General features: G+C 40.0%; 1 protein-coding gene across 17 annotated transcripts in view; it reads left to right on the top strand.

Annotated features, from left to right (window-relative positions):
- Positions 1 to 26,552, top strand: part of FN1 (fibronectin 1) — a 74,879-nt gene extending 48,327 nt beyond the window's left edge. For 2 of the 17 annotated variants that reach the window (XM_055290543.2, XM_055290527.2), the window contains 20 exons: positions 461 to 730; positions 2,436 to 2,552; positions 3,229 to 3,393; positions 3,932 to 4,087; positions 5,091 to 5,204; positions 6,325 to 6,594; positions 8,085 to 8,272; positions 9,140 to 9,227; positions 10,699 to 10,875; positions 11,666 to 11,755; positions 11,991 to 12,170; positions 13,963 to 14,052; positions 15,015 to 15,281; positions 15,375 to 15,481; positions 16,937 to 17,075; positions 19,368 to 19,532; positions 21,767 to 21,892; positions 22,412 to 22,518; positions 25,343 to 25,453; positions 25,782 to 26,552. In XM_055290543.2, coding sequence (XP_055146518.1) covers positions 461 to 730; positions 2,436 to 2,552; positions 3,229 to 3,393; positions 3,932 to 4,087; positions 5,091 to 5,204; positions 6,325 to 6,594; positions 8,085 to 8,272; positions 9,140 to 9,227; positions 10,699 to 10,875; positions 11,666 to 11,755; positions 11,991 to 12,170; positions 13,963 to 14,052; positions 15,015 to 15,281; positions 15,375 to 15,481; positions 16,937 to 17,075; positions 19,368 to 19,532; positions 21,767 to 21,892; positions 22,412 to 22,518; positions 25,343 to 25,453; positions 25,782 to 25,853 — 2,999 coding nt within the window. In that variant the 3' untranslated portion in view covers positions 25,854 to 26,552. Of the gene's footprint in view, positions 1 to 460; positions 731 to 2,435; positions 2,553 to 3,228; positions 3,394 to 3,931; positions 4,088 to 5,090; positions 5,205 to 6,324; positions 6,595 to 8,084; positions 8,273 to 9,139; positions 9,228 to 10,698; positions 10,876 to 11,665; positions 11,756 to 11,990; positions 12,171 to 13,962; positions 14,053 to 15,014; positions 15,482 to 16,936; positions 17,076 to 19,367; positions 19,533 to 21,766; positions 21,893 to 22,411; positions 22,519 to 25,342; positions 25,454 to 25,781 lie in introns of all 17 variants that reach the window. The other 15 variants (XM_055290545.2, XM_055290535.2, XM_055290531.2 and 12 more) reach the window with 9 other exon arrangements.
- Positions 26,553 to 27,541: the final 989 nt, after the last annotated feature.

Below are 27,541 nucleotides of genomic sequence, written 5' to 3'. Positions count from 1 at the left end.
CTCTTGAGCTTAGGAGGCTTCTCTGAGAGTCAAACATTTACCTTGAAAGTGGGCAGATCTTGCTTTACTTGGAAGGATACACTTACAGGATAGAAACATAGAATACTTGAATACTGAAGAATTTGAAAATGTCAATTCTCAGAAGATCTTGAACACTTATCTCCAAATGTGACACAGAAACCTACTGTAATAACCCCTAAAATTTGCTTGAATTACTTAGCAAAAGAAAAAAACGAATGCTTGAGCTGGCTATTTTGAATTGAGTCAATTTAGATTTTTAAATTCATATGTAGCTTAGAATCAGTACATCTTACTCCGAGGTTTATGGCAAATCATGGCATTGATGAGACAGGAACGAAATGTTGGATGTACGTTAATTTCCCCTACACCTTCCTCACTTCCTAAACTGGTGGTGTCTTTTCTTTTTTTTTTCTCTTCCTCCCCTGGGTGGGAAAAACAGGTCTTGATTCCCCAACTGGCATTGACTTTTCTGATATTACTGCCAACTCTTTTACTGTGCACTGGATTGCTCCTCGAGCCACCATCACTGGTTACAGGATCCGCCATCATCCTGAGCACGTTAGTGGGAGACCTCGAGAAGATCGGGTGCCTCCCTCTCGGAATTCCATCACTCTCACCAACCTCACTCCGGGCACAGAGTATGTGGTCAGCATCGTTGCTCTTAATGGCAGAGAGGAAAGTCCCTTATTGATTGGCCAACAATCAACAGGTAACTTGTTTTCTGGTCTGCAAAGAAACTCAGAAGACTTTCCTACCCAGTTGATAGATTCTGTAAAGTAGCTTGCTGTTGTCTGTCATCAGCTCTCAAAAAAAAAAAAAAAAAAAAAAAATAGATTGTTGTCATGGGACATGGAGGGGGAAGTGAGAAAATGTGTGGAGAAACATCTTCCTCAGAATATGGTAAAGAAGCCCGGGCGTGGTGGCAGTAAAGAAGATAATTTTTTTCCTCTCAAGAAATTTCTCACCTAATTTGGGTATTTATGCATTTCTAATAACACAAGTTTTATTGAAAACGTAGAAAATTGGCTGGACGGAGTGGCTCATGCCTGTAATCTCAGCACTTTGGGAGGCCAAAGTGGGCAGATCACTTGAGGTCAGAAGTTCAAGACCAGCCTGACCAATATAGTGAAACCCCATCTCTACTAAATATACAAAAATTAGCAAGGTGTGCTGGAATGCACCTGTAATCCCAGCTACTCAGGAGGCTGAGGCAGGAGAATCTTTGAACCTAGGAGGCGAAGGTTGCAGTGAGCTGAGATCGGGCCATTGCACTCCAGCCTGGGTGACAGAGCAAGACCCTGTCTCAAAAAAAAAAAAAAAAAAAAAAAAAGGCCAGGCGCAATGGCTCATGCTTGTAATCCCAGCACTTTGGGAAGCCAAGGTGGGTGGATCACGAGGTCAAGAGATCAAGACCATCCTGGTCAACGTGATGAAATCTTGTCTCTACTAAAAATACAAAAATTAGCTGGGCGTGGTGGCATGTGCCTGTGGTCCCAGCTACTTGGGAGGCTGAGGGAGGAGAATCGCTTGAACCCAGGAGGCGGAGGTTGCAGTAAGCCGAGATTGCGCCACTGCACTGCAGCCAGGTGACAGAGTGAGACTCTGTCTCAAAAAAAAAAAAAAAAAAAAGTGGAAAACTGAACACTGTTTCAAAGTACCTTTAAAATTATAATTTTAGGGTAAGTGTCATTGTTCTTAGCAGATAGAGGCTGAAGTACTTAGGGGAGCAGTAGTATCATGTTATCTGTATTTTAGTCTCAAGTTGTCAAGCCAGAGACAAATACCTAAGGGAAGGGTATATAGGTGTTCACTGTATTACTTTTTTTTTTTTTTTTTCCTGAGATGGAGTCTTGCTCTGCCGCTCAGGCTTGAGTGCAATGGCGAGATCTTGGCTCACTGCAACCTCTGCCTCCTGGGCTCAAGCAATTCTCCTGCCTCAGCCTCCCAAGTAGCTGGGATTACAGGCACCCACCACCACAACCGGCTAATTTTTGTATTTTTAGTAGAGATGGGATTTCACCATGTTGGCCAGGCTGGTTTTGAACTCCTGACCTCAAATGATCTGCCCACCTCAGCCTCCCAAAGTGCTGGGATTACAGGCGTGACCCACCATGCCCAGCCTTGTATTACTTTTTTTTTTTTTAACTTTTCTGTAGTTTTGAAATTTTTCCAAATAAAATGTTGAAGGAAAAAAATTCTTCCCTAAATTTGAAATAATCACTCTATCACAATTTGAATGGGCTCTGTAACACCTTATCTTGAATTCGTCATAATATTAAATTCTGCTAATTACACATAGTATTTACATTATTGTATGAAGGAATCATTACGACAATTATCTGGAAAATGAACAAAGAGTAAATCTGAGTATTGTTTGAAAATAACGGATGTGAAAAGTTTCCTTTTTTTTCTAGTTTCTGACGTTCCGAGGGACCTGGAAGTTGTTGCTGCGACCCCCACCAGCCTACTGATCAGTTGGGATGCTCCTGCTGTCACAGTGAGATATTACAGGATCACTTATGGAGAAACAGGTACAGCAGTAAAATGCTATTTTACACTCTGATTAAATCAGATTCTGTTGTGGATAACCTGAAAGCCCAACAGTGAACAAAGAATTAAAGAAACTTTGGCAAGTCCATTCAATGGAGCCCTTGTTTTTTCCGAGAAAATATGGAAGATATAGGTGATATAATTTGTTTTAAAACCCAAACAAAAAGTTATTTATATACTACAACTAGAGGGGGAACGGCAGAGCTCAGGGAAAAAAAGGATTGTAAATTCACTAACATATTATCGGTGGTGGAAATAAGTGATTTTTATTTTTTCTTCTCTTTACTTTTCTGTGTTTTCCAAATTTTGTTTAACAGGAATGTATTCCGTTAAAATTTTTAAAAAGGACACAGTGCATGCAATCCTGGGTTGAGGGCTTACCTTCTCCCGCTTTTAATGCTACTCTACTACTCAGTGACATTTTAAAGCTGAAATGTTAAAATAGCGCTAACTGTAATTTTCTCTCAATGTTTATACACTTACCAAGGTTTGCTACGTGCATAAATACCCCCTTTCTGTTCAAGATAGCGCTCTTTAAAAGGGAGTAAGCAAGAAGATGTGATTTACATGCTGTTATAAATGTCGTAATTCAATTAATCAGTAATACCCAAGTAACTCTAAGCCCCTCACACTCTGAACTAACCCCTTTTCATACAGGAGGAAATAGCCCTGTCCAGGAGTTCACTGTGCCTGGGAGCAAGTCTACAGCTACCATCAGTGGCCTTAAACCTGGAGTTGATTATACCATCACTGTGTATGCTGTCACTGGCCGTGGAGACAGCCCCGCGAGCAGCAAGCCAATTTCCATTAATTACCGAACAGGTACAAACTTCTACTCTGGGGTGACACCAGCTTATTTATTCAGATAGTTTTTTACAATGTTCTCCCAAGGTATTTTTCTCACCGTACAATCGATTTTCCTTTTTAATGAGACAACAACCTGCAGCTAACACCTGTAGCGAACAGAGTTTTGAGCCAGATAAAGAAGGAAGCACCCCAAGGGCAGGAGGTTCAGTCAGTTTTGTTGATAATATTCCACATGTCTGCAATAAGACAGGCATGGAGAGTGTTTAATAAATATTTGTTGGAAAAGAATGGATGAGTTGATAAAGTAGGAAGACAGACACCTGCTTGTGGAATGTAGCTTCTTTGTGAATGAAGCAGCCGTCTCAAAAATAGGAAATGGTATTGAGATGCCTGCCCCATCCCTCTGAAAGCTCTCTCTGTATTCTTTCAAGAAGAAATACCTTTCTCATGTAAGAGATCATTCGAATATGTACCAGACCTAGAGAGGAGGACTTGTCCAATCTTGTCTCCAAGGACTGGGGCTTCACTGGTTTCTCCCTGCTTTTATTTGTAGAAATTGACAAACCATCCCAGATGCAAGTGACCGATGTTCAGGACAACAGCATTAGTGTCAAGTGGCTGCCTTCAAGTTCCCCTGTTACTGGTTACAGAGTAACCACCACTCCCAAAAATGGACCAGGACCAACAAAAACTAAAACTGCAGGTCCAGGTAAGGATCATCTGCATCTCGGCTGGGGGCAGTGGTTCACTCCTATAATCCCAGCACTTTGGGAGGCTGATGTGGGCAGATCACTTGAGGTCAGAGGCTCGAGACCAGTCTGGCCAACGTGGCAAAACCCGTCTCTACTAAAAAATACAAAAAAATGAGCTGGGCATGGTGGCTTGTGCCTGTAATCCCAGCTACTCAGGAGGCTGAGGCAGGAGAATGGCTTGAACCCTGGAGGCAGAGGTTGCAGTGAGCCGAGATAGCACCACTGCACTCCAGCCTGGGTGACAGAGTGAGAGACTCCATCTCAGGGAAAAAAAAAAAAAAAAGAATAATCTGCATCTTATATACAACAGAATAGATCTGGGGTAGGACCACCTAATATTCTTTTTTATATAAATGGCTACCTTGTTGTGAGTACTATGTATTTTTTTGTCCTATGTCATCATTGTCCCCATTCATGAGTTCAGGTCTGAAGATCATTATCAACCCTTTTCACAGTAGAAGTCTTAAGTGCATTTCTGTTTTTACATGGATAGTTCTATTTAGTGATACAGACATCTTAAATTATTAGATTCACTCTTCTGGTTTTGTTTATCATTCACACTAAGAAGAGATAAATGGCCTAACTGACTTTTTCAGATCTTTTTAGCTATATTGTCTTTGTTTTTAAATAGAATACTTGTGAAATTGGGATCTTAAGGCAATTTATTAAAGTCAAGTTAATTTTCACTTTTTCTGAGCAGTATCACTAATTGTTGGGGGCATCATATTAAGTTTTAGAACTTATCCTTAAGTGTGACTTCACTCCCATATGGTAATTTGTATTAGCAATGAACAGGTTTGTCCAAGAGGAAATCAAAGTCTGACTCTCCATATTTTTGTTACAATTCTGCAAATAAAAATTCTAGGCCACCATATGTTTACTACCAAACTCTAGATGCCACTTGGAGGACTTTATAGTGGATGACGTGGATGTTGCATTTGCTTGTCACTCCCTTTGCAGATCAAACAGAAATGACTATTGAAGGCTTGCAGCCCACAGTGGAGTATGTGGTTAGTGTCTATGCTCAGAATCCAAGCGGAGAGAGTCAGCCTCTGGTTCAGACTGCAGTAACCAGTACGTAACCACTGCTTGGTTTCCATTTTCAAAGTCGAATTTTGTTCTTGGGTGTCTGAATGCCCGCCACATGTCTTTTGCAATTACACATAGGGAAAGTAAACTTGTTGGTTAGTTTATGTCTTGAGCTGAGCCCTTTACGAACATCTTTTTTCCTTCTCAGTGCCAAGCAAGGAATTTACAGAGAAAGAAGTTGTGAAACTACCATAGTTAGTTGCTGTGCTTTGAATTTCTTTTGCTCAAATGGCCTCAGCGAAATCTTATTTGCCTATAGCAAATCTACAAAAAATTTTCCTAGACCGTCTTTTCTACAACTGGATGGTAAAGTTGATTGAAGTATACCTCATGTAGCTGTTACGTTTGGGGCATTTGAAGGGCTGTGGCTGGACCAGAGTGTAATATAAATGCTTAATAGAGAGGGGAGAAGAAGAGAGTAAGAACAATTATAGGGCTGGGCTCATGCCTGAAATCCCAGCATTTTGGGAGGCCGAGGCAGGTGGATCACGAGGTCAGCAGTTCGAGACCAGCCTGACCAACACAGTGAAACCCCATCTCTACTAAAAATACAAAAATTAGCCAGTCACGGTGGCATGCACCTGTAATCCCAGCTACTCAGGAGGCTGAGGCAGAAGAATCACTTGGACCTGGGAGGCAGAAGTTGCAGTGAGCTGAGATCACGCCACTGCACCCCAGCCTGGGTGATAGAGTGAGACTCCATCTCAAAAAAAAAACAATTATAACAATTTGAATCTGACATTGCAAATCAGCTTTACCAATTCCAAGGTATAGAAAATCCAGGTCTATGAGACTAACATCACATTGTAAAATCAAATCGTGGTAGAATATCTTTAAATTAATATAAATACATCCCCATTGTGGGGACATTTTGCAGGGTATCTGCTTATCTCACATACACCTGTTTTAATAAGTGATGCAACATTGCATATTTTCTAAACTGAGAAAAATTAAGCAAGTGTTTAAGTCATTTTTCCTTTTGATAGTGGGTTAATTGGACTTCATCAAAGAAAATGGTATCTGCAAAACTGCTTTGCATGTTATAAAAATGCTTATTTCACAACTTGCTTTTCACATAACCTCTTACCATTAATTTGCCTAACAGACATTGATCGCCCTAAAGGACTGGCATTCACTGATGTGGATGTCGATTCCATCAAAATTGCTTGGGAAAGCCCACAGGGGCAAGTTTCCAGGTACAGGGTGACCTACTCGAGCCCTGAGGATGGAATCCATGAGCTATTCCCTGCACCTGATGGTGAAGAAGACACTGCAGAGCTGCAAGGCCTCAGACCGGGTTCTGAGTACACAGTCAGTGTGGTTGCCTTGCACGATGATATGGAGAGCCAGCCCCTGATTGGAACCCAGTCCACAGGTATATGGTTAATTGCACCACCAGGTGCCCATGGGAGCAGCGGCTTTATGCCCTACTGAATGAATTATACTTCACTGGGCTATTGATTCCCATGTAAGGGTGAAAAAAATTATTAGGAAAGATCCTCTTTAAAGAGGAATGGTAAGAAACAATAAAACTTAGGTGATATTTAAGTAAACAAGTCTGATAAAAAGAAATTTTGGAGTATCTTGGCTTATACACAAGACCATAAAGCAAGACAGTTGAAGAGGATACTAAAATTGTGGATTATTTTCTAAGCTCTGACTCCCTGTGATTACCCTCACTATGTATAAAGGAAAGAAGTTTGGCATCATAGAGCTTACTTATAAAAAGGAACCCAAACTCGGGCATTTCATAGCAGCATGATTCTGAGCACACATGGGTAAGACCTTTCTTCTCTGGTTAGATACCATGTGCTGGTGTATAATTAGCTTAAGTGATTGTGATTCAGACACATAGGAAACAATCAATAGGGCAATTGCTTTCCATAATACTTTTATCTTCTTGTGCTTTATTTCTGAAGCAGAGTAGAATGCTGAAGATGTAACCTAGGGACAGCATAAACCCTAGAGGTGACAGTCTGTATTATTGCTTTTCGCTTCTCTTTTCTGCTTCTGTTGGGAGCCAGTTTTCTTCTTATGCCGCATTACAGAGAGAATGTCAAATTTAGCAGCCATATCTGCCGTAGGGTCCAAATAAAGAGACAATAAAAACATTATTCTCTCTTTTTTGGATGGAATACTGTGTGAAATGGTTATCCATACAAAGATACTTTATGTAGAAAAAGAAAAAGAAGGCCAGGTGCAGTGGCTCACACATGTAATCTTAGTGCTTTGGGAGGTGAAGATGGGAGCATTGACTGAGGCCAGGAATTCGTGATCAGCCTGGGCAATGAAGGGAGACCCTGTCTCTATAAAAAATATGAAAAAATTAGCCAGGTGTGGTGACACATGCCTGTAGTCCCAGCTACTCAAGAGACTGAGATAGAGGATTGCTTGAGCCTACGAGTTCAAGGCTGCAGTGAGCTATGATAGCTCCACTGCACTGCAGCCTGGATGACAGAGTGAGACCATTTCTAAATTAATTAATTAAAAATTTTAAGAAAGAAAAAGGGCTATTGCTTATTTTTCCATACAAAAGTAAAATAAATCATAATGGCCAATAAGCCAATATAACTTTTTTTTTAAGGGAAAGCAAAAAAACTTCTAAAACCTAAAATCTCTTAGAGTTTTGGCATTTACCCAAATGTTTTCAGTGATTCTGAGAATTGGTGGATATAAACACATTTCTCAGCAAACACTTTCTTCATTTTGCATCCCTTATTGTACTTTCTTGTACTGAATCTTTGCTTGACCAGGGAACCCACCTAACCCAACAAGAACAATCCATTCTACTTCTTGGAACTCACTTTATTTTCTTTTTTCCCCATTTCCTATAAGATAACCTCTAACCAATGACAATCCCGACAGCTATTCCTGCACCAACGGACCTGAAGTTCACTCAGGTCACACCCACGAGCCTGAGCGCCCAGTGGACACCACCCAATGTTCAGCTCACTGGATATCGAGTGCGGGTGACCCCCAAGGAGAAGACCGGACCAATGAAAGAAATCAACCTTGCTCCTGACAGCTCATCTGTGGTTGTATCAGGACTTATGGTAAGACATGACCATTGTTCATTGGAATAAAGATGAGATCATCTCTAACACAGTTTCTAAGGTGGTAAAAATATAATATAATAAATCTAACTGTTCTTTTCCTCTGCATCAAATAATCTTATTGTAATTTTTATATCAACAGAATTCCTTTATGTTGACCTAAGTTTTCCAGATGACTATTGGGACAGAATTTTATAAATAGCTTGGGATTTTGTGCAGCTCTTTTAGATGTATTGTGCTTATTTTAAAAGGTTGTGGGGGACAATTTACATATCCATTGGTTGAATGCATAAATAGACTTAGTTATGCATTTTCTGAGCTCTGTTACCTTGGTAAAGAATATTTTACAGTTTGTACCAGTCTACCTTCACCCTACCCTCATTAGAACATTTTAAAATCCTTCTAGACATACATGCAGAAAACTGCTAGGAACCTAGGGGACTAATGTACCTCTTAACACAAGGCCAGTTTCAGGGGAAACTACAGAAAGAGGGTTCAGAGACAAAATGGAACATTCTCTTTGCCTCTCTATGATAAGGAAAAAATTATGATTTGCACCTGTCAGATCATAAAAAAGAAAAATGTGCTAATACCCACTTTCCTCATTTTTTTACCAGCTTAGTTTAAGTATATAATCTATGGCTTACTTAAGCTTAACCGCTAAGAGCATTTTAAAATTGATAACTAAATACACTGATCACCTGCACTGTAGGAATGAAATTAATCTAGGAATTTTCAAGGTTGTGAGTTTTGCTCGTTTGTTTATTTTTTATTTTCTAACCATCGCATTTATCTAATGCTGTAGTGAAACTCCCTGGGTTTCAGCTGAGGACATTGCTAAAGCTCACCATGCCCTTATTTCTCTAGGTGGCCACCAAATATGAAGTGAGTGTCTATGCTCTTAAGGACACTTTGACAAGCAGACCAGCTCAGGGAGTTGTCACCACTCTGGAGAGTAAGTAACAAAATGTCTTCATATGGACAAACCTTCTGTATAGACAAAAACTAAAGAATGGTAAAGCAGCGGGGTTCAGTGGCTCATGTCTAAAATCCAAGCACTTTGGGAAGCTGAGGCGGGAGCGTCACTTGAGGCCAGGAGTTTGAGACCTACCCGGGCAACATAGCAAGGCCCTGTTTCTTAAAAAAATAAATACAATAAATGATTTTTTAGATTTATATGTTAACAGTGGAATGAGTTCTAATTTGAAAATCGATTTGATTGCCTTTTTGATGCATGACTGTCATCTTTTATACTCCTTCAGAAAGGGGCCTACTGACCCATAAAATGGAATCACTTCATAAGCTTATAATGTTGATGTTATGGACTAGGACTGACATCTAGTTTATACTCTACTTGTTAGAATTTGTTTTCATAGAGCTAAGCTTGGGGAGACCCCACTGGCTTCTGCTATATCTTAACAATGCATATTAGGCCATTCTTGCTTTATTAGAAAGAAATACCTGAGACTGGGTAATTTCTAAAGAAAAGAGTCTTAACTGGCCCACAGGCCTGCAGGCTTTACAGGAAGCATGGTGCTGGTATCTTCTTGGCTTCTAGGGAGGTCTTGGGAAGTTTACTCATGGTGGAAGGCCAAGGGGGAGCAGGCACATCACATGGCTATGGCAAAAGCACGACCGAGAGAGAGAGAGAGACAGTTGTGGAGGAGGACCTCACACATTTAAATGACCCAGTCTCTTGAGAACTCACTGTCATAAAGAGGGCACCAAGCCACAAGGGATCTGCCCCCATGATCCAAACACCTCTCACCAGGCCCCACCTCCGGCATTGGAGAATGCAACTCAACAGATATTTGGACAGGGACAAATATTCAAATTATATCACAGCACAGTAACCATTGGACAAAATCAGGCTTAGATTCTAGCCTTCTGTTTTATTAACACCTTGATGTATGCCTTTTCAAAAGTCAGGTAAAGTATCAAAGTTTTATCGTTTATAAAAGAGGGATGGCATTGTACCTGTTGTACTTGCCGTAATATTAGACACACACACACACACTCTCTCTCTCTCTCACACTCTCACACACACACACACACACACATAGTTGTTAGCTGGCCATGTTATTATAACTCCTACCACACATATTTTTACATTATAATACATTAATAATTTTAATATTTATTGAAGTATTTGTAGATACTATAAAGCCAGCCCTGGGAACCACTGGTACTATCTATAAAGCTTCTCAGTTCTTCAAAATAAAATGTCTGAGAGGTAGATATTTTCATATTTTGTAATTACAGTTGACCTTTCTCTCTGAATGCCAAAGGAGATAATCTACACATTACTAGTTATATATTTCTTGAAATGGATGAATTTGATATATACCAAGGAAATGTTTTAAAATACCAAAACTTTACATGGATGACCCAAGCAGGCACTAATCTCTAGCTATGCTCCTGTGCAGATGTCAGCCCACCAAGAAGGGCTCGTGTGACAGATGCTACTGAGACCACCATCACCATTAGCTGGAGAACCAAGACCGAGACAATCACTGGCTTCCAAGTTGATGCTGTTCCAGCCAATGGCCAGACTCCAATCCAGAGAACCATCAAGCCAGATGTCAGAAGCTATACCATCACAGGTCAGGGAACTCATTGCACTAACCACATTTGTTAACAAATATCCACAATGTAAACAGGCTTATTAATTGTTCTACGACCCACAATGATAAAATTTATTTTCAGTGTTATCATAATCACCCAGTTTTAGAACGTTATTTTCATGCTATGATCAGAAATAGTTTTGTCCTTTGAATGCCTGATTTCGTGTAATATTTGTCATGGAAGTGGTATAAGTTTCAATCAACAAGTTTGATCTTTCATCATTGTGCCCTTTCTTACTTAAAAAATTATAACATAAGGTTTAAAACTAAAAGAAATAAAAAATAGTGATGTATAGATCTTAGCATTAGTATAGATTAAAAGGCATAGTTAATATAAAAGTAAACAATACTACTTAATAAAGATCAAAATTGTAACCAAAGAATATTCAATATCTGAGGTCTTTTTTAGCTTTTTAAAATTGTGATTCCAAGGCTCAACTATTGACCATCTGATTACGGTAAAGAGAAAACCTCAATAAGTGGCTGCTCCCCATTCTGCAAGAGGGCCTCTTCCAACATAGCATTTTTGCTTTCCAGAATTTACTTTAGCCAGTGTCCTTGTCTGCATCAGTGATTCACTTTCGAGATACGTTTCTTGTTAGCAGTTAACATCCATACCATGCTCTACTTTACTGTTCAAATGTGGACCACTTTGGTAGTCTATATAAACATGGGATGACAGAAGAACCCAGAAAAATTGCAGGCTAGCCTGAGAATTCCCCTAGTAAAAAGCAAGAACTGGTAAAAATCATCTCTTCTCAAATCCCAGGTTTACAACCAGGCACTGACTACAAGATCTACTTGTACACCTTGAACGACAACGCCCGGAGCTCCCCTGTGGTCATCGACGCCTCCACTGGTAACTATACTTTCTACTGGGGAAATGCCTCTGACTTGTATGCAGTCAGTCTCATGAACTCAAAAAATAAATGTGAGGCGGATATTTTTGTATTATAAATTCCAGAGAATCTTTTTTCCAGTTTACAGTATTCTCAGATTCCTTTAAGTGTGTTTAGAAGGACTCGGAAGAAAAGTGTGGGAGTAATTTTCTTGGTTATTTGCCTTCTTAGAGACTTAATTTTGTTTTCTTTCAGCCATTGACGCACCATCCAACCTGCGTTTCCTGGCCACCACACCCAATTCCTTGCTGGTATCATGGCAGCCGCCACGTGCCAGGATTACCGGCTACATCATCAAGTATGAGAAGCCTGGGTCTCCTCCCAGAGAAGTGGTCCCTCGGCCCCGCCCTGGTGTCACAGAGGCTACTATTACTGGTATTGCTGCTTCCATGCTGTCATTTTCCTTCTTACTACCTAGGACACATGAAGTCCTTAGCAAACTCCCATGGCGTCTTTCATACTGTGTCATGAGAATGCGAAACTCTGTTCCTGATAACCTCAAAAAGCATTCTCTGTGTAGGAGTGGTAAAGCTTAATACATCCCAAAGGCATGAGTGAAGGAAAATGCGATTTCAAGACTGTCCTAATGGCATGACGAGACTCATGTTTTCCTTTTGCTGCAAGTTTGCCAGGTACCTGTCAATTCAGTCCTGGAGAAAGATATTTTTCAAAGCATACTAGCTGACTGTGATTCTGTCATTACACTCAGCTCTCTATAGATATGGCAATCTTGCAGGACTTGCCAGAGCACCACCTGCCATTGTCCTTGTGGACCACTATCACAGGATAGGTCTTGAGGCAGAGCAATCTCAACCACCCACATTGGAAGAATGCCTGGAATGGGGAATAAGAGGTTGGCTACCTCGGTGGGAAAGACTATAAGCCTCTAGTATTATTTTTGCCTAAGAGATGAAATATTTAAACTATGTGTATTAGTCTGTTTTCATACTGCTATAAAGAGGTTTAATTGACTCACAGTTCCTCATGGCTGGGGAGGCCTCAGAAAATGTACAATCATGGTGGAAGGGAAAACAGGCATGTCTTACATGGCAGCAGGAGAGAGAAGCACAAAGGAGGAACCTGCAGATACTTACCAAACTATCAGATCTTGTGAGAACTATCATGAGAACAGCCTGGGGGAATCACGCCATGATCCAATCACCTCCTTTCCTCAATACATGGGGATTACAATTCCAGATGTTGGATGCGGACACAGAGCCAAACCATATCAGTCTGTATAGAGTATCACCTGGACTTTACAATTCCCACAGAACATACAGACCTTAGAAGGAGACACTGGCTTTTTAGAATTGGGGGGAACAGGAAAATAGAAGCAGACATGAGAGGAATTGAACTAGACACTTCCCAGAGGCTGCACAAACACTGGCCAATCTCTCCTACCCTTCACTTGCCTTTAGTTTCACTTTTCATTGATCTGCCACTGAGGACTGCTTGGTTATTAGGCCTAAGTAGATTCATGTATATAATCTGCAGGACTGTCTTTCAAATTTATATTCCAGTGGTAGTACATGATGCTGATAGATTTTCTTAAATTCAAAAAGGCAAATAAGACCACATGTTAAAAGAATACCCTGCAAAGGCCGGGCGCGGTGGCTCATGCCTGTAATCCCAGCACTTTGGCAGGCCGAGGCAGGCAGATCACAAGGTCAGGAGATCGAGACCATCCTGGCTAACACAGTGAAACCCCGTCTCTACTAAAAATACAAAAAAAGAATTAGCCAGGAGTGGTGATGGGCGTCTGTAGTCCCAGCTACTCAGGTGGCTGAGGCAGGAGAATGGCTGAACCCAGGAAGTGGAGCTTGCAGTGAGCCAAGATTGCACCACTGCACTCCAGCCTGGGCAACAGAGTGAGACTCCGTCTTAAAAAAAAAAAAAAAAAAAAAAAAGAATACCCTGGAAAAGTTAGCCAAAGAGTGTCTATTCAGGTGTCAGATATGACAGTAAGATAATTAACTTGCGAAGTGGACTTTATATGCAGGATATTTGGGTGTTTATGGAGGAAAAGTGAAGTCGATTTTACCTTCAAGAGGCCAACAGCCAGCTGGAGAGGAAGTGCCTGCTCCCAGTAGCATCTGCTGGTGAGACCAACTTCCACTCGACTAGCTGAGCCCATTGACATAATGTGATGGTTCTATTCTCCCTTCAGGCCTGGAACCGGGAACCGAATATACAATTTATGTCATTGCCCTGAAGAATAATCAGAAGAGCGAGCCCCTAATTGGAAGGAAAAAGACAGGTAAGAGTATCTTGCAGGTAATAAGGAGAAAGTTAGGACAAAACTAATAACAAATGAGCAGTCTTGCAATATGAAAAGGTTCTCCATGTTTTGATGCATTTCTTGTGATTTTTTTTCTAACAGCATAGGGTATATATTGCATTCTTTAATAGGAGGAATAATTTAACATACTGCAGAGTTTGGTTTTATTTTATTTCTTTACTACAGCCACTCAATATAAAGCCTTGTTATTCGCCTTTTAAAAATTCAAACAAAATGTTAAAATGTAAAACCAAGTTGCTATCATTGCTCTTCTTTTATACCTTCTGTTGAATTTTAAAATGTTTCCTTTTTTAAAGGAGGGAGAGAAACCTCTCACATTTATCTCTATTTGGTTTCTACAACTTAGAGCTAAATAATGTCTTTTGCATCCAGTTTCAGTTAATTTCAAGAAAATGCTGTATTCGTGATAGGAAAATTTAAAAAATGAGCATGTGTGTTTTATCTATTTTTACCATTTCAAACCATGAAAAACTGTTGAACCAAACCTCTGTAATTCTCATACTTATGACACTGATATGATTAGTCTGGATTCTACTTCCTACAACTTGCTTCTCAAATTTAAAAAAGAAAGAAAGAGAAAGACTGCACATTTCAGTTCCATTAGGTTTAATTTGAGCAGAGGCAGCTTCTATTCTTTAAACAGCTCAGCTCTGTTCTTTAAACAGCTCAGCGGTTTAAAGCTGTGTGTATGATAAATTCATACTAACACTTTTTTCTTTCTAAACTATAAAGAAACCTTTGAGAAAAATCCTAAAGATTTCTTTCTGGAAAAAGTGTTTTGTGATCTCAGAACTGCTCATTTTCTGGTGACTTTTATCAAATTGATGAAGTCATTGTTGCCTGAATCGATTATTATCACTGCTGCTACTTCCTGGAGCTTAATGCACTTTGCTTTTTTGGCTCTAACCTCTCTTGGCTAGACGAGCTTCCCCAACTGGTAACCCTTCCACACCCCAATCTTCATGGACCAGAGATCTTGGATGTTCCTTCCACAGTTCAAAAGACCCCTGTCATCACCCACCCTGGGTATGACACTGGAAATGGTATTCAGCTTCCTGGCACTTCTGGTCAGCAACCCAGTGTTGGGCAACAAATGATCTTTGAGGAACATGGTTTTAGGCGGACCACACCGCCCACAACGGCCACCCCCATAAGGCATAGGCCAAGACCATACCCGCCGAATGTAGGTGAGGAGATCCAAATTGGTCACATCCCCAGGGAAGATGTAGACTATCACCTCTACCCACATGGTCCGGGACTCAATCCAAATGCCTCTACAGGACAAGAAGCTCTCTCTCAGACAACCATCTCATGGGCCCCATTCCAGGACACTTCTGAGTACATCATTTCATGTCATCCTGTTGGCACTGATGAAGAACCCTTACAGGTAATTAATTTTTCTCTTCACTTCTCATGGGGCAGCACAGAAAGGAGTAAGTTAGGTAACTGAAGTGACCAGCCCTTGGATAAAAAGTGGCTTCATGGCCAGGTGTGATGGCTCACCCCTGTAATCCCAGCACTTTGGGAGGCCGAGGCAGGTGGATCCTTTGAGGTCAGGAGTTCAAGACCAGCCTGGCCAACATGGTGAAACCTCGTCTCTTGAAAAAAAAAAAAGTGGCTTTGCTTCTAGAACCACTTAGAAGATGGCATATTTAAGCCCTGCTTTTTTTTTTTTAATCCCAGTATGGCTCTACTTTGGAGGACATACCAGAGAGTCACTAGCTTTTATTTCATAGAGAAAATGAAGCTATTTCTATTATTCTCACACATTTGAGGTTCTTTTTGAGTAAGATAAAGAGATGATTCTAGAAAAGAAAAATATTCTACCTGAACTTCCATTTGTGTGCAGAAGTCTAAAATACTACCTTTACAATTTGTCCTTGAAGAACCCCACTATCTACAATATGTCTAAAGAAAAAAAAAAAACAGGTGAAGCTGTGCATAGCAGCTGATAAGTGATTGATTCTCTAAAACTTATATTCTTTAATTTGTGTTGACAGTATCAAATTTTTTTTTTCCCCGAGACGGAGTCTTGCTCTGTCGCCCAGGCTGGAGTGCAGTGGCATGATCTCGGCTCACTGCAACCTCTGCCTCCCAGGTTCAAGCGATTCTCCTGCCTCAGCCTCCCAAATAGCTGGGATTACAAGCATGTGCCACCACACCCAGCTAATTTTTGTATTTTTAGTAGAGATGGGGTTTCACAATGTTGGCCAGGATGGTCTCGATCTCCTGACCTCGTGATCCGCCCGCCTTGGCATCCCAAAGTGCTGGGACTACAAGCATGAGCCACCCACTACACCCAGCCCACTGACAGTATCAATTTTTTTGTGTTGTTACTTTTAGAAAGTGGCAGAATTTAAAAACTGACAATACTGTAGGAAATTTATGAGCTTAGAAACATGAGTTTGAGGATTTGCCCAACTGTTTTAAGGACGCCACACTGGGGTCAGATGTCACCTGGAGGAGGATGACTGTGTCTCCCATATAGTGCAGTGTCCAGGTTTTATGTGAAGCAAACATGGCCAGGGCTTCCAGAGGGCTTATGCAGACCTGCGACTGAAGCAAGATCAAGGGCAAGCCGTCTCTAGTATTGTCAAGGGCTCCTGGTAACTACGGAGCACATAGGTAGATTGTTGGCAGGAAAATCTGGCAGGAATGATAGCCCGTATCCTTGTTCCATTTCTCTCCTCAGCTGGTTAGGACCACTATACCCTCCCTCTTTTTTTTGTTTTTTGTCTTCCTTTGCTTTGTTTAAACAGTGAGGGTTATTGGTAAGAGGAGAGCCCATGTCATTCCTCACTATAATGCTTTCTCTCTGCTTTGGATGTACCGATAATTGCAGTTCAGGGTTCCTGGAACTTCTACCAGTGCCACTCTGACAGGCCTCACCAGAGGTGCCACCTACAACATCATAGTGGAGGCACTGAAAGACCAGCAGAGGCATAAGGTTCGGGAAGAGGTTGTTACCGTGGGCAACTCTGGTATGTAAACACGTATTATTTAGACACAGGCTCCCCTCTGCTCTACACCAGAGATGGGCTTTTCTGTTGACTGTACCTTTGTTCCCATTGTCCTTTTATCTTTGGGATTTAATGCAACACATCAACATGAAATACATGAGCAACTTTATATTAAATTAATCTCTCCCCCACCGCCTGCCATATCCTGTTGTCTTCATAAAATGCATACGTAATTGACAAGACTCTCAAATGGTGATATGATTACAGATCTAGAAGGGACTTCAAATATTATTTAGTACAACACTGAGTCCTTACTTGTGAGTATCTGAGTTGATATAGGGCACAGATTTCCTGATGTCTTTTCCCAGACCCTCTCCATCTCACCATGCTGCTGTCCTCTTGAGTGATTAGATACTGAAACGATTACCTATAAAGAAAATACCCCTTCTGCAGACATGGGGACAGTTGGCTTTTGCTCCTGATATAAAATGCTACCAACACTGTGCATTTCTGTCCGCAGAGAATGTTATTCCAATGTTAATCCATTTTTCCAATGTTATTTCCATTTTTTTCCAATGTTATTTCAATTTTTTTTCTGACTATATAGGTCAAAAGCTTCTATAGAGGTTAAAAGATCATTGACTCTTCTTTGTAGCACCTGGGAAATCCTTTCAAATCAATAGTGTGCCACCTGGCTGCTCAATTTGCAGCAGCTGAAGATTCACCAAGGCACATGAGATAGGGGATAATCAAAACCGTGAATCCCAAATCTTCCAAGAGGAGAGTTCTCTACTCCACACCAACAGGGAGTGCTAAGTCCTGTCTTTGCCAAGTGACAGATTTTATTCCTAAGGCCAGTTGCTTAATTTTAGCCTCTTCCCTCATCTGATAGAAGACTGTGCTACTTTACATGTATAAATTCCTGTGAATTAAGCAGTTGAGCATTTGGCTGGAGAGAGGTTGGGAGGAGATTATTTTGTGTTTGTTGTATTACATATCCACAGTAACGCTTATCTTTGCCTTTTGTGGTTTTACTAGTAGAATGCCATGTGAACAGAATTTTCAAGAGCAAAAAGGTCTTTGTGCTTTTCTAAGTCATTTTTTTTTTTTTTTTTTAAAGATTCCATCTCTTTAACTTTAGTTAGGATGGAATTTTAACTCCTGGCTCTTTTGAGTATAGAAACCCCTAGTAACAATTTAAGTTCCTTCCATTTTTCTTTTAAATTCCTTATTCCCAGCAGCAGTATTCTACATTCTAACCAGGTTCTCCCAGCTTTGAGACGTCTCAGACTTACCAGCTCTCCAAAACGCTATTATCTTCAAGGGTGATGCCTTTGAAAAATCAGGCACCTCAAATATCTACTGCTTTTGAGCTTTTGAGTTTTGCACTGTAAAAAGAAAAATACACAGTGGGATTTTAAGTCAAAGTAAATTAGTTTATTTAATTTTTAGGGAATAATTTGAAGCATGCTTTGTTTGCATAGATTTTTTTAAAATAAGCTTTTCCAAATCATAAACAGATAAGATCTTAGGTAACATGAAAAGACTCCCTTACTTATTCCTAAATCATCTGTATTCCAAGGGCATTTTCTTATTTGGAACAGTTGACCTCATTGATAAAGCGGTCTCACTACTATAATAACAAGGTCCAAAATATGGGCTTTCTGCACTATTATGCAAAAATTACAATAATAAAAGTGAAAATTACATTATAATGGTATATTAAAATGCTAAGACTTTTGCATTATAAGCAAAAGACAGCCTTTAATAATTATTCTTTATTTAGTGACACTTTCTAAGTCTTGGAAAAGGGTCAATGTTTTGAATTCACGACCTTATATAATCTTCACAAGATTCCCCAGGAGATATAGATATTTTTATTATTACCCTACTATTGCAGATGAGGGAAGCAAGGCAGAGCGATGTTAAATAGCTAGCCCAAGGTCACTCAGGTACCAATGGAGAGGCATCACTAAGCTTTGCATCCCACTAAAGTTCTCAACTAGCTTAAATTGCCTCAAGATCTGTTCCATGTTCTATAAAGTAGTTTCAACAGAAATGGCAATTATTTTAGAAGCAAGGGAAAAATAAAATATGGGCTGCCTGTTGGATGCCTGTGACAGGTGTCCACTGACTACATCTAACCATGGTTTTTTAGAGCAGTTGATGCCTTGATAGGACAGATGAATGCCTCTTAATCCTCCTGGAATTTTTGTTTAGATTAAGTCATTGTATACAACCATTCTGTTTTCTTCTTACGGTCCAAATCGATTAATAAGATGTCTCTCTTTGCTTTTTCTTCCTTTTCTTCAGTCAATGAAGGCTTGAACCAACCTACAGATGACTCGTGCTTTGACCCCTACACAGTTTCCCATTATGCCGTTGGAGATGAGTGGGAACGAATGTCTGAATCAGGCTTTAAACTGTTGTGCCAGTGCTTAGGCTTTGGAAGTGGTCATTTCAGATGTGATTCATCTAGTGAGTAGCTGCTTTGTCCATCCACTTGCGTGTTCGTCTCCTCAAGTTCCATGCATGCACTCATGTGCCAAGGAAGCATGTTTGGAAAACACAGGTTCTTCCAAACATGAAGCAAACAAGGGAATACTGTTTGACTCGAAGTAATATTTTGCATCATAGAAAAATGATGGGAAATTTTACTTGTTGGACATGGCTTCATTTCAAGGGTTGTATGCCAATACAACTATTAATTAAACATAAGATTATGGTGCTAATTTGATTTTTGAAATTTTCTGTGAAAACAAACTAATAAAGACTTTTGGAACCAGGTCTAATTAAGAGTATTAGAGACACAGAAAAACCTCAAATCTCTTTTAATCTTCAGTGTTGAGTGAGATCAGAGGTGAACATTTAGACTCAAAAACACTGTCTCCTTCAACATAAACCAAACATGCACGTATCATAGTACCCATGCACACACTTTTGCATCACACACATAGCCCAAGTAGCTTGAATGTTGCTAGAAATATAAAAGAAAAAACAGATAATCTGCTTTTAGATAATTAAAAATCAACTTGAATTGATAAATGTTTGATTTTCAAATTCTAATAGGTTTTAATTTTCAAATTTTTTAACTTAAAATGTGCCTAGGAAATATCTATTATGCTTTGAGATTTAGGATTAGAATTTATGAACCTTTCATTTATTCTTTGTGTTTAGGAGATGTGATGATTATTGACAATTGGTTCATTTTTATAGGTGTTGACCGTTATGCCTATAAATAAGCCTCTTATAGACATACAGGAATCATATCCTGTGGAATTAGAATATAAGACTTGGTAAAAAAGATTTTCAAAGTATTTTACTTAACTTGTATACTTGAAATCATTTAATCCAGACTGAAGTTGTAAAAGCCAGACAATGTTTTCAATATAGACTTCCATGTTTGACCATCTGAAAATGAAAAACACTAAAAACATCATATGCTGTTTAGGAGCTGGAAATTTTAATATTTGACTTCAAGTAGGTGGTTTTTAACTCCTGAAATCGAACTACATTTAAGTTTGTATGTTTATTACCTGTTTGAGCACTTAGGTGCAATTGTGGGAGCAGGGGATGTCAAGTTCATTTATGTGACTCTTTGGCTCAACTTACATAATCTTTGTTTTGATATCATAGTTGTCTAATTATTTTACTTTGTAGCTTAAGGCAGGCTGAATTGTTGATAAAATGGAAAAAGTAGTATATTGTTATATAAGCTTCTGAGGTGTTTTGTTGTATAAGCCCTGGAGGTTAAAAAGTCATCTCTTATGTATAGTAGTTAAAGGCATATAACTGTGACTTTTAGATATTCCACAGAACCAGACTTATTTGATGTGGATAATAACCAATGATTTAGCATTTTGTTTGCTTTTGTTTTGTTTTATCCAGGTTCATTTTTTTACTCTTCCCATGTACACGAAACAGGTGGTGGCATGTAGAGATCAGCTGATCATTGTTTTATGGTTAATTGAATTACTTTGTATCCAGGGTTTCTGCAAATCCAAAAGTGATTTTTCATCTAGGATCTATTCCTAACAGTCTACTCCAATCCCACTTTAGTTTTCCACAATTTTAAATCTTAATAGTGAGAATTCAGATGAAAGTCATTCCATTTGACTATTCTGATGACATGATTGTGGCAGAATAAATTGGGTCTTAAAATGCCCTAGAAAATGGTAAGTGATAAAAAATAATATTTTAATATTCAACCAAAGAAATGGCCCATTGGCCAGGCATGGTGGCTCACACCTGTAATCCCAGCACTTTGGGAGGCCGAGGTGGGCGGATCACCTGAGCTCAGGAGTTTGAGACCAGCCTACCCAACATGGTAACACCCCAGCTCTACAAAAAATACAAAAAAAAAAAAAAAAACAATTAGCATTGTGGGGAGTGCCTGTAATCCCAGCTACTGAGGAGGCTGAGGCAGGATAACTGCATGAACCCAGGAGATGGAGGTTGCAGTGAGCCGAGATTGCACCACTTCACTCCAGCCTGGGTGACAGAGCAAGACTCTGTCTCAAAAAAAATAAATAAAAAGTAAATAAATAAATAGAATAAAATAAATGGCCCATTATAGGGGTTTGTATCTTTAACTTGCTATTTCTTCCAGATCGTGGTTCTGAAGACCCTGTGACACGTCCCAGTTCACCTACTGTCTTGTGAGTCAGAATATACAAATAACCTTTTGGTCCTGACTTTCCCCACCCCTACAGAATGGTGCCATGACAATGGTGTGAACTACAAGATTGGAGAGAAGTGGGACCGTCAGGGAGAAAATGGCCAGATGATGAGCTGCACCTGTCTTGGGAATGGAAAAGGAGAATTCAAGTGTGACCCTCGTAAGTCATCACAGATCATTTTTAGTGCCTTATTAAGCATTCTCACTTTCATTATCAGGCTGTAACTCTCATTCACAGAAATGATTGGAGACTTTAGGTCTCCTTGAGGAGTGAACAGTGGGTTTCTTAATCTTTTGATTTGGGAAACTGGAGACAAGCTTCAAAAATGAGTCATGATTTAATGTTATTACAGGACACTTTAGCACTTTTCCAACCTGAGTATTTTGACCATTATCTGCAGTAAAATGCTACAAAGAAGCTTTACTGGTCTGTAGACTCAACTTTTAAAATATGATTTCCATCTTCCCATTGGACCCTTTCCAGTGTATTACATCTAATTTTTGGAAATGCCACCCTAAGATCTGTATAGTAGTACTTCTCTTATGGATGATTCACATAAATACGTGGAATTTGTGCTGTGATGATACAAATTTAGGACAGAAATAGAACCCACCCCTAGATCAAGTTTGCAGTATTGTTCTCAGCTTACGCGTGCATCTGTCTTGTGTCTATATGCAGATGAGGCAACGTGTTATGATGATGGGAAGACGTACCACGTAGGAGAACAGTGGCAGAAGGAATATCTCGGTGCCATTTGCTCCTGCACATGCTTTGGAGGCCAGCGGGTAAGACCGGATGTGCCAGGCTCCCTACAAGTTAGATAAGATAAAGTGTGGGCTCCTGCGAGGATGTGTCGTACACACAGGAGTGGCAGAGACCCTTCGGAAGTATTAAAATACCACATTTCCTGTTGGCATACAGCTGCTGACATAGAGCTCTAGAGTAGCTCTGTCTACCTTACATGCCATTCAGCCATTCATTCTTTCTATTACTCTTAGTAGAAAGAATGAATGGCATGTAAAGTACCAAAGACACAAGAATTGAGTCATTCTTAATAGCAATACCTGTCATTTATACGATGTTAGAATCATTTTCCTAAGCTCCCTAGCATGTCAGAGAGAGATACTATTTACACTGAGAAAAAGTGAAGCAGAGATACTATTCAAATTAATTAGTGGTAAATAGAATGTGTTTCATTTCAGCCGGTTCTCCCCATCCTGGGCAGCCTGAGACCCTCCCCTCCCCTATTCTTAGGCTGCTTCTATTTTTCAGCAAAGTGTTAAGTGCAGTGTAGCTCTAGGCCTCCAGCTCCATTCTGATGGACAGGTATCCCCATGGCAACGTTGTTAAATATTTTGAATAATATCTCAGATGTAAGAAAATGCCACTTCTTTTACCCTCTCTCTTGATTCAGAACAGATCCTTGTTGTAGGTCTAGCACTGTGCTAAGTAGTATAGGAAAAACAGGAAATGAGAAATGGCTTGGCTCTTAATGATATAGTCGAAGATGTTAAATTAGCATACATTTCGAAGTCAAGCTAATTAAATTCTAAGTGGGTCTGACAAATACAGTTCTGGGTAGGCTGGAATTAGCAAGAAAGAGAAGCATGAACTGGCTGAGGTTTATGATGGCTAAGGTTTAGTTGGGAGGGGAGAAAGCAGAGAGACAGAAAGCACACCCCCTGGGATAGAAAGGAGCTGGCCCAGGTGGGCTTTGGTGAGCCAACCCTCTGCCTGCTATCTTCTGGTAAGAAATTAGATGGAAAGAAATGTCTTATGGAGGGCCTTGGCAACCCATTATTTAAGCCAGTACTTCTCAACCATTTCTAAAATATGCCCAGTATAACAAAAAATAAGCCTTTCTCTAATGCGATTTGAAGTTTCAAAATGAAATTATGTGTAACTCAAAAGCAATGGAACGTGACAGCCCTTTGTTTTCAATGAAGACATGCCCTCCCAGCAACTCCCCAAATCCTGGTGGGTGAGGGGTGTGCTTCACACTCAAGGGTGAGACTCATTGGTTAATGCCAAATGCATTAACCAATTACAGGTATCCAAGATGCAAAGAAACACGATGGAAAATACTCTTTGGCAAAATTAATCTTTAGGAAAATTAATCTGGCAGCAGGGGTGTTCAGGGGCCTGTCTTGGCCCCACCAGGGGCGGCCCATGGAAACTACTATGATCTTGTTTCACCCCCAGTGATTACATGGGGAGGGAGGTGCTCCCAATTCTGATGGAGGAGAATTAGAGATTGGAATTTAGATTGAATTCAGTATCAGTATCTCTCTCTCTCTCTCTCTCTCTCTCTCCCCGCCGTTAACACACTTACAACGACTGTGATGATATGACCTTAGAACTCAGTCATTCTGGTATAAAACTGTGTGATGGAGAATGAATTTGCTGGGAAGTTGATTTTGGTCTCACTTCAGCATCTTCTCATTATTTATGCACAAGAAACCTTTCATGTGTGACACTTACTCTATTCTCAAGTAGAGTACTAAATGAAACATTTAAGACAGGAGTGGAAACTTCACTTTCTCATATGAAAGCAAGATTCAATGATTCTGTAAGGAGGTAGTCACGGGTATTGTGTTAGGTATTAAGGGGCATATGTGCTTAAACAGAGAAATATGTCTAAAATATTTAAATTCTAATTAAAAAAGAAAGCGATTGTATTATTTAGGGCTGCATTTTAGTTGTAAGGAAAAAGTCCAACTCAAGTTAAGCAAAAATGGCCCACCTAATGGAACAGTCCGAAGACCTACCGGCTTCAAGGGCTGCTCCAGCAATGGCGCCCGGAGTCCCTCTTGCTCCGCGTGCCTTCCCATGCACTGGCTTCATGCTTCAGTGGGGTCTCTGCTGATGGTGCCATTGATGACTGACCTCCATGAGCTTGCTTTACCCCCTCCCAGCTTAAGAACAGTAGTGAAAGAGAACGTGTCTCCTCCCACTTCCAGCAAAAACTTTAGGCAGGAGCCTCACTGGCTCAGCTTGGTCCCGTTTCCATCTCCCATGCCATCTCTGACCAGGTGACAGGCTACCATGTCACTGCCTAGGGAAGTTTAGGAAGAGTGGCAAAGTGGTGCATTAGAAAGAACATGGCCGGGGTCACCCCACCTCCTGGGCGGCAGGCACACTCCACCAGTGGTCCACTGTGTGACTTCCCTGCTCCCTCTAAGCAAGTCACTCCTCTCCTCTGGGTCTCTGTTTCCTCACCTATGACAATGCTTCTTCATGTGATCTCAAGTCCCTTTTAAAATCGCTAGGATTCTTTGAAAACCTTTTCTATCATCTAGTGCAGAGAACTTGTTGAGAAGTTGGGATTGAAACGAGCCTCAGCAGATGGGTAAGGTTTGAATAGGAAGAGAAGACACATTTCAGGAGAAAGAAACAACATAGAGAGACAGATGTAGGTATAAGATATGGTAATAAGCCAAAATGTATTCTGAGAGTTATAAATGCATGAAATCATCATCAAAGCTTCCTTAGTGATTAACTGCTTGTATTTTGCCAGTGCATAAGATGTGAAATTTTTCTTAAACACTAAACTACGATGTCCTCAGGTTATCATAAATCCCATTTGACTTCATGTCTCTACTCTCTCAGGGCTGGCGCTGTGACAACTGCCGCAGACCTGGGGGCGAACCCAGTCCCGAAGGCACTACTGGCCAGTCCTACAACCAGTATACTCAGAGATACCATCAGAGAACAAACACTGTAAGTGCATTAGCACCACGAGTGTGTTCCCTCACACTAGACAGTCTCTTTCTACAGGTATCTTTCTTCAGAATGAACGAAATATTTTAATTTCTTTAAAAAATTCATAAATGACTTAAGTGAAACACTGTATTCCATAATATAGTTTGTTGTAATTTACTTAACTCTTGAACATCTCCTATTGCCCAGTATGCTGCTAGGTTCTTGAAACTAGGGAGAAATATTATCCTATCTATAAGCAGCTGTCATGAGTCCCCACCTCCCCGCTTTTTCTGTACACTTTACAGTATTTGCCACTAATTTTTTTTTCCTTCTTCTTTTTTAACAGAATGTTAATTGCCCAATTGAGTGCTTCATGCCTTTAGATGTACAGGCTGACAGAGAAGATTCCCGAGAGTAAATCTTTCCAATCCAGAGGAACAAGCATGTCTCTCTGCCAAGATCCATCTAAACTGGAGTGATGTTAGCAGACCCATCTTAGAGTTCTTGTTTCTTTCTTAAGCCCTTTGCTCTGGAGGAAGTTCTCCAGCTTCAGCTCAACTCACAGCTTCTCCAAGCATCACCCTGGGACTGTCCTGAGAGCTTTCTCATAAATGAGGGCTGCACATTGCCTGTTCTGCTTCCAAGTATTCAATACAGCTCAGTATTTTAAATGAAGTGATTCGAACTTGTGATTTGGTTTGGGATCAATAGGAAAGCATATGCAGCCAACCAAGATGCAAATGTTTTGAAATGATATGACCAAAATTTTAAGTAGGAAAGTCACCCAAACACTTCTGCTTTCACTTAAGTGTCTGGCCCACAATACTGTAGGAACAAGCATGATCTTGTTACTGTGATATTTTAAATATCCACAGTACTCGCTTTTTCCAAATGATCCTAGTAATTGCCTAGAAATATCTATCTTTCTCTTACCTGTTATTTATCAATTTTTCCCAGTATTTTTATACGGAAAAAATTGTATTGAAAACACTTAGTATGCAGTTGATAAGAGGAATTTGGTATAATTATGGTGGGTGATTATTTTTTATACTGTATGTGCCAAAGCTTTACTACTGTGGAAAGACAACTGTTTTAATAAAAGATTTACATTCCACAACTTGAAGTTCATCTATTTGATAATAAGACACCTTCGGGGGAAATAATTCTTGTGAATGTTCTTTTTCAATTCAGCAAATATTTGAAAATCTATGATGTGCAAGTCTCTAATTGTTTATTTCAGTCCAAGATTTTCTAAGTCAGTTGCTACAAAAACTGATTCGTTTTTGTCACTTCATCTCTTCACTAATGGAGATAGCTTTACATTTTCTGCTTTAATAGATTTAAGTGGACCCAAATATTTATTAAAATTGCTAGTTTACCCTTCAGAAATATAACAGAAATAATCTTTAGTTGCTCTTTTCTAACCATTGTAATTCTTCCCTTCCTCCCTCCACCTTTCCTTCCTTTATTGAATAAACCTCTGTTCAAAGAGATTGCCTGCAAGGAAAATAAAAATGACTAAGATATTAAAAGTATTTGAATAGTATAATATGGAGGAGTTTTATCTTAGGGAAACCCCATGGTATGATAACCCCCATCTAACATGTCTTACTTTGGGTCAACTGACACTTCTAGCATGGCTTGATAAACTCCCAGCTAAACAGTTTGTTTACTCCTGATCTGTAAAGGTCATTTCTTTTTCAATTTAACATTGAGGAAACAAACTTTGGGATTGAATTTGACATTCAGGCCAGGCGCAGTGGCTCACACCTCTAATCCCAGCACTTTGGGAGGCTGAGGCAGGTGGATCACCTGAGGTCAGGAGTTTGAGACCAGCCTGGCCAACATGGCGAAACCCTGTCTCTATTAAAAATACAAGTATTACCAGGCATGGCGGTGGGTGCCTTTGGTCCCAGCTACTCAGGAAGCTGAGGTAGAAGAATGGCTTGAACCCAGAAGGCGGAGGTTGCAGTGAGCTGAGACTGTGCCATTGAACTCCAGCATGGGGGACAAAGCAAGACTCCATCTCAAAAAACATAAATAAATAAATGTGACATTCAGAATAGTGAATAGTGGAAATGCAAATAATTATTAGTAAAAAATTAG

Source organism: Symphalangus syndactylus, chromosome 8 (assembly GCF_028878055.3).
Source record: "Symphalangus syndactylus isolate Jambi chromosome 8, NHGRI_mSymSyn1-v2.1_pri, whole genome shotgun sequence".
Lineage (NCBI taxonomy): Eukaryota > Metazoa > Chordata > Mammalia > Primates > Hylobatidae > Symphalangus > Symphalangus syndactylus.
This window is presented reverse-complemented; position numbering and strand designations above follow the sequence as displayed.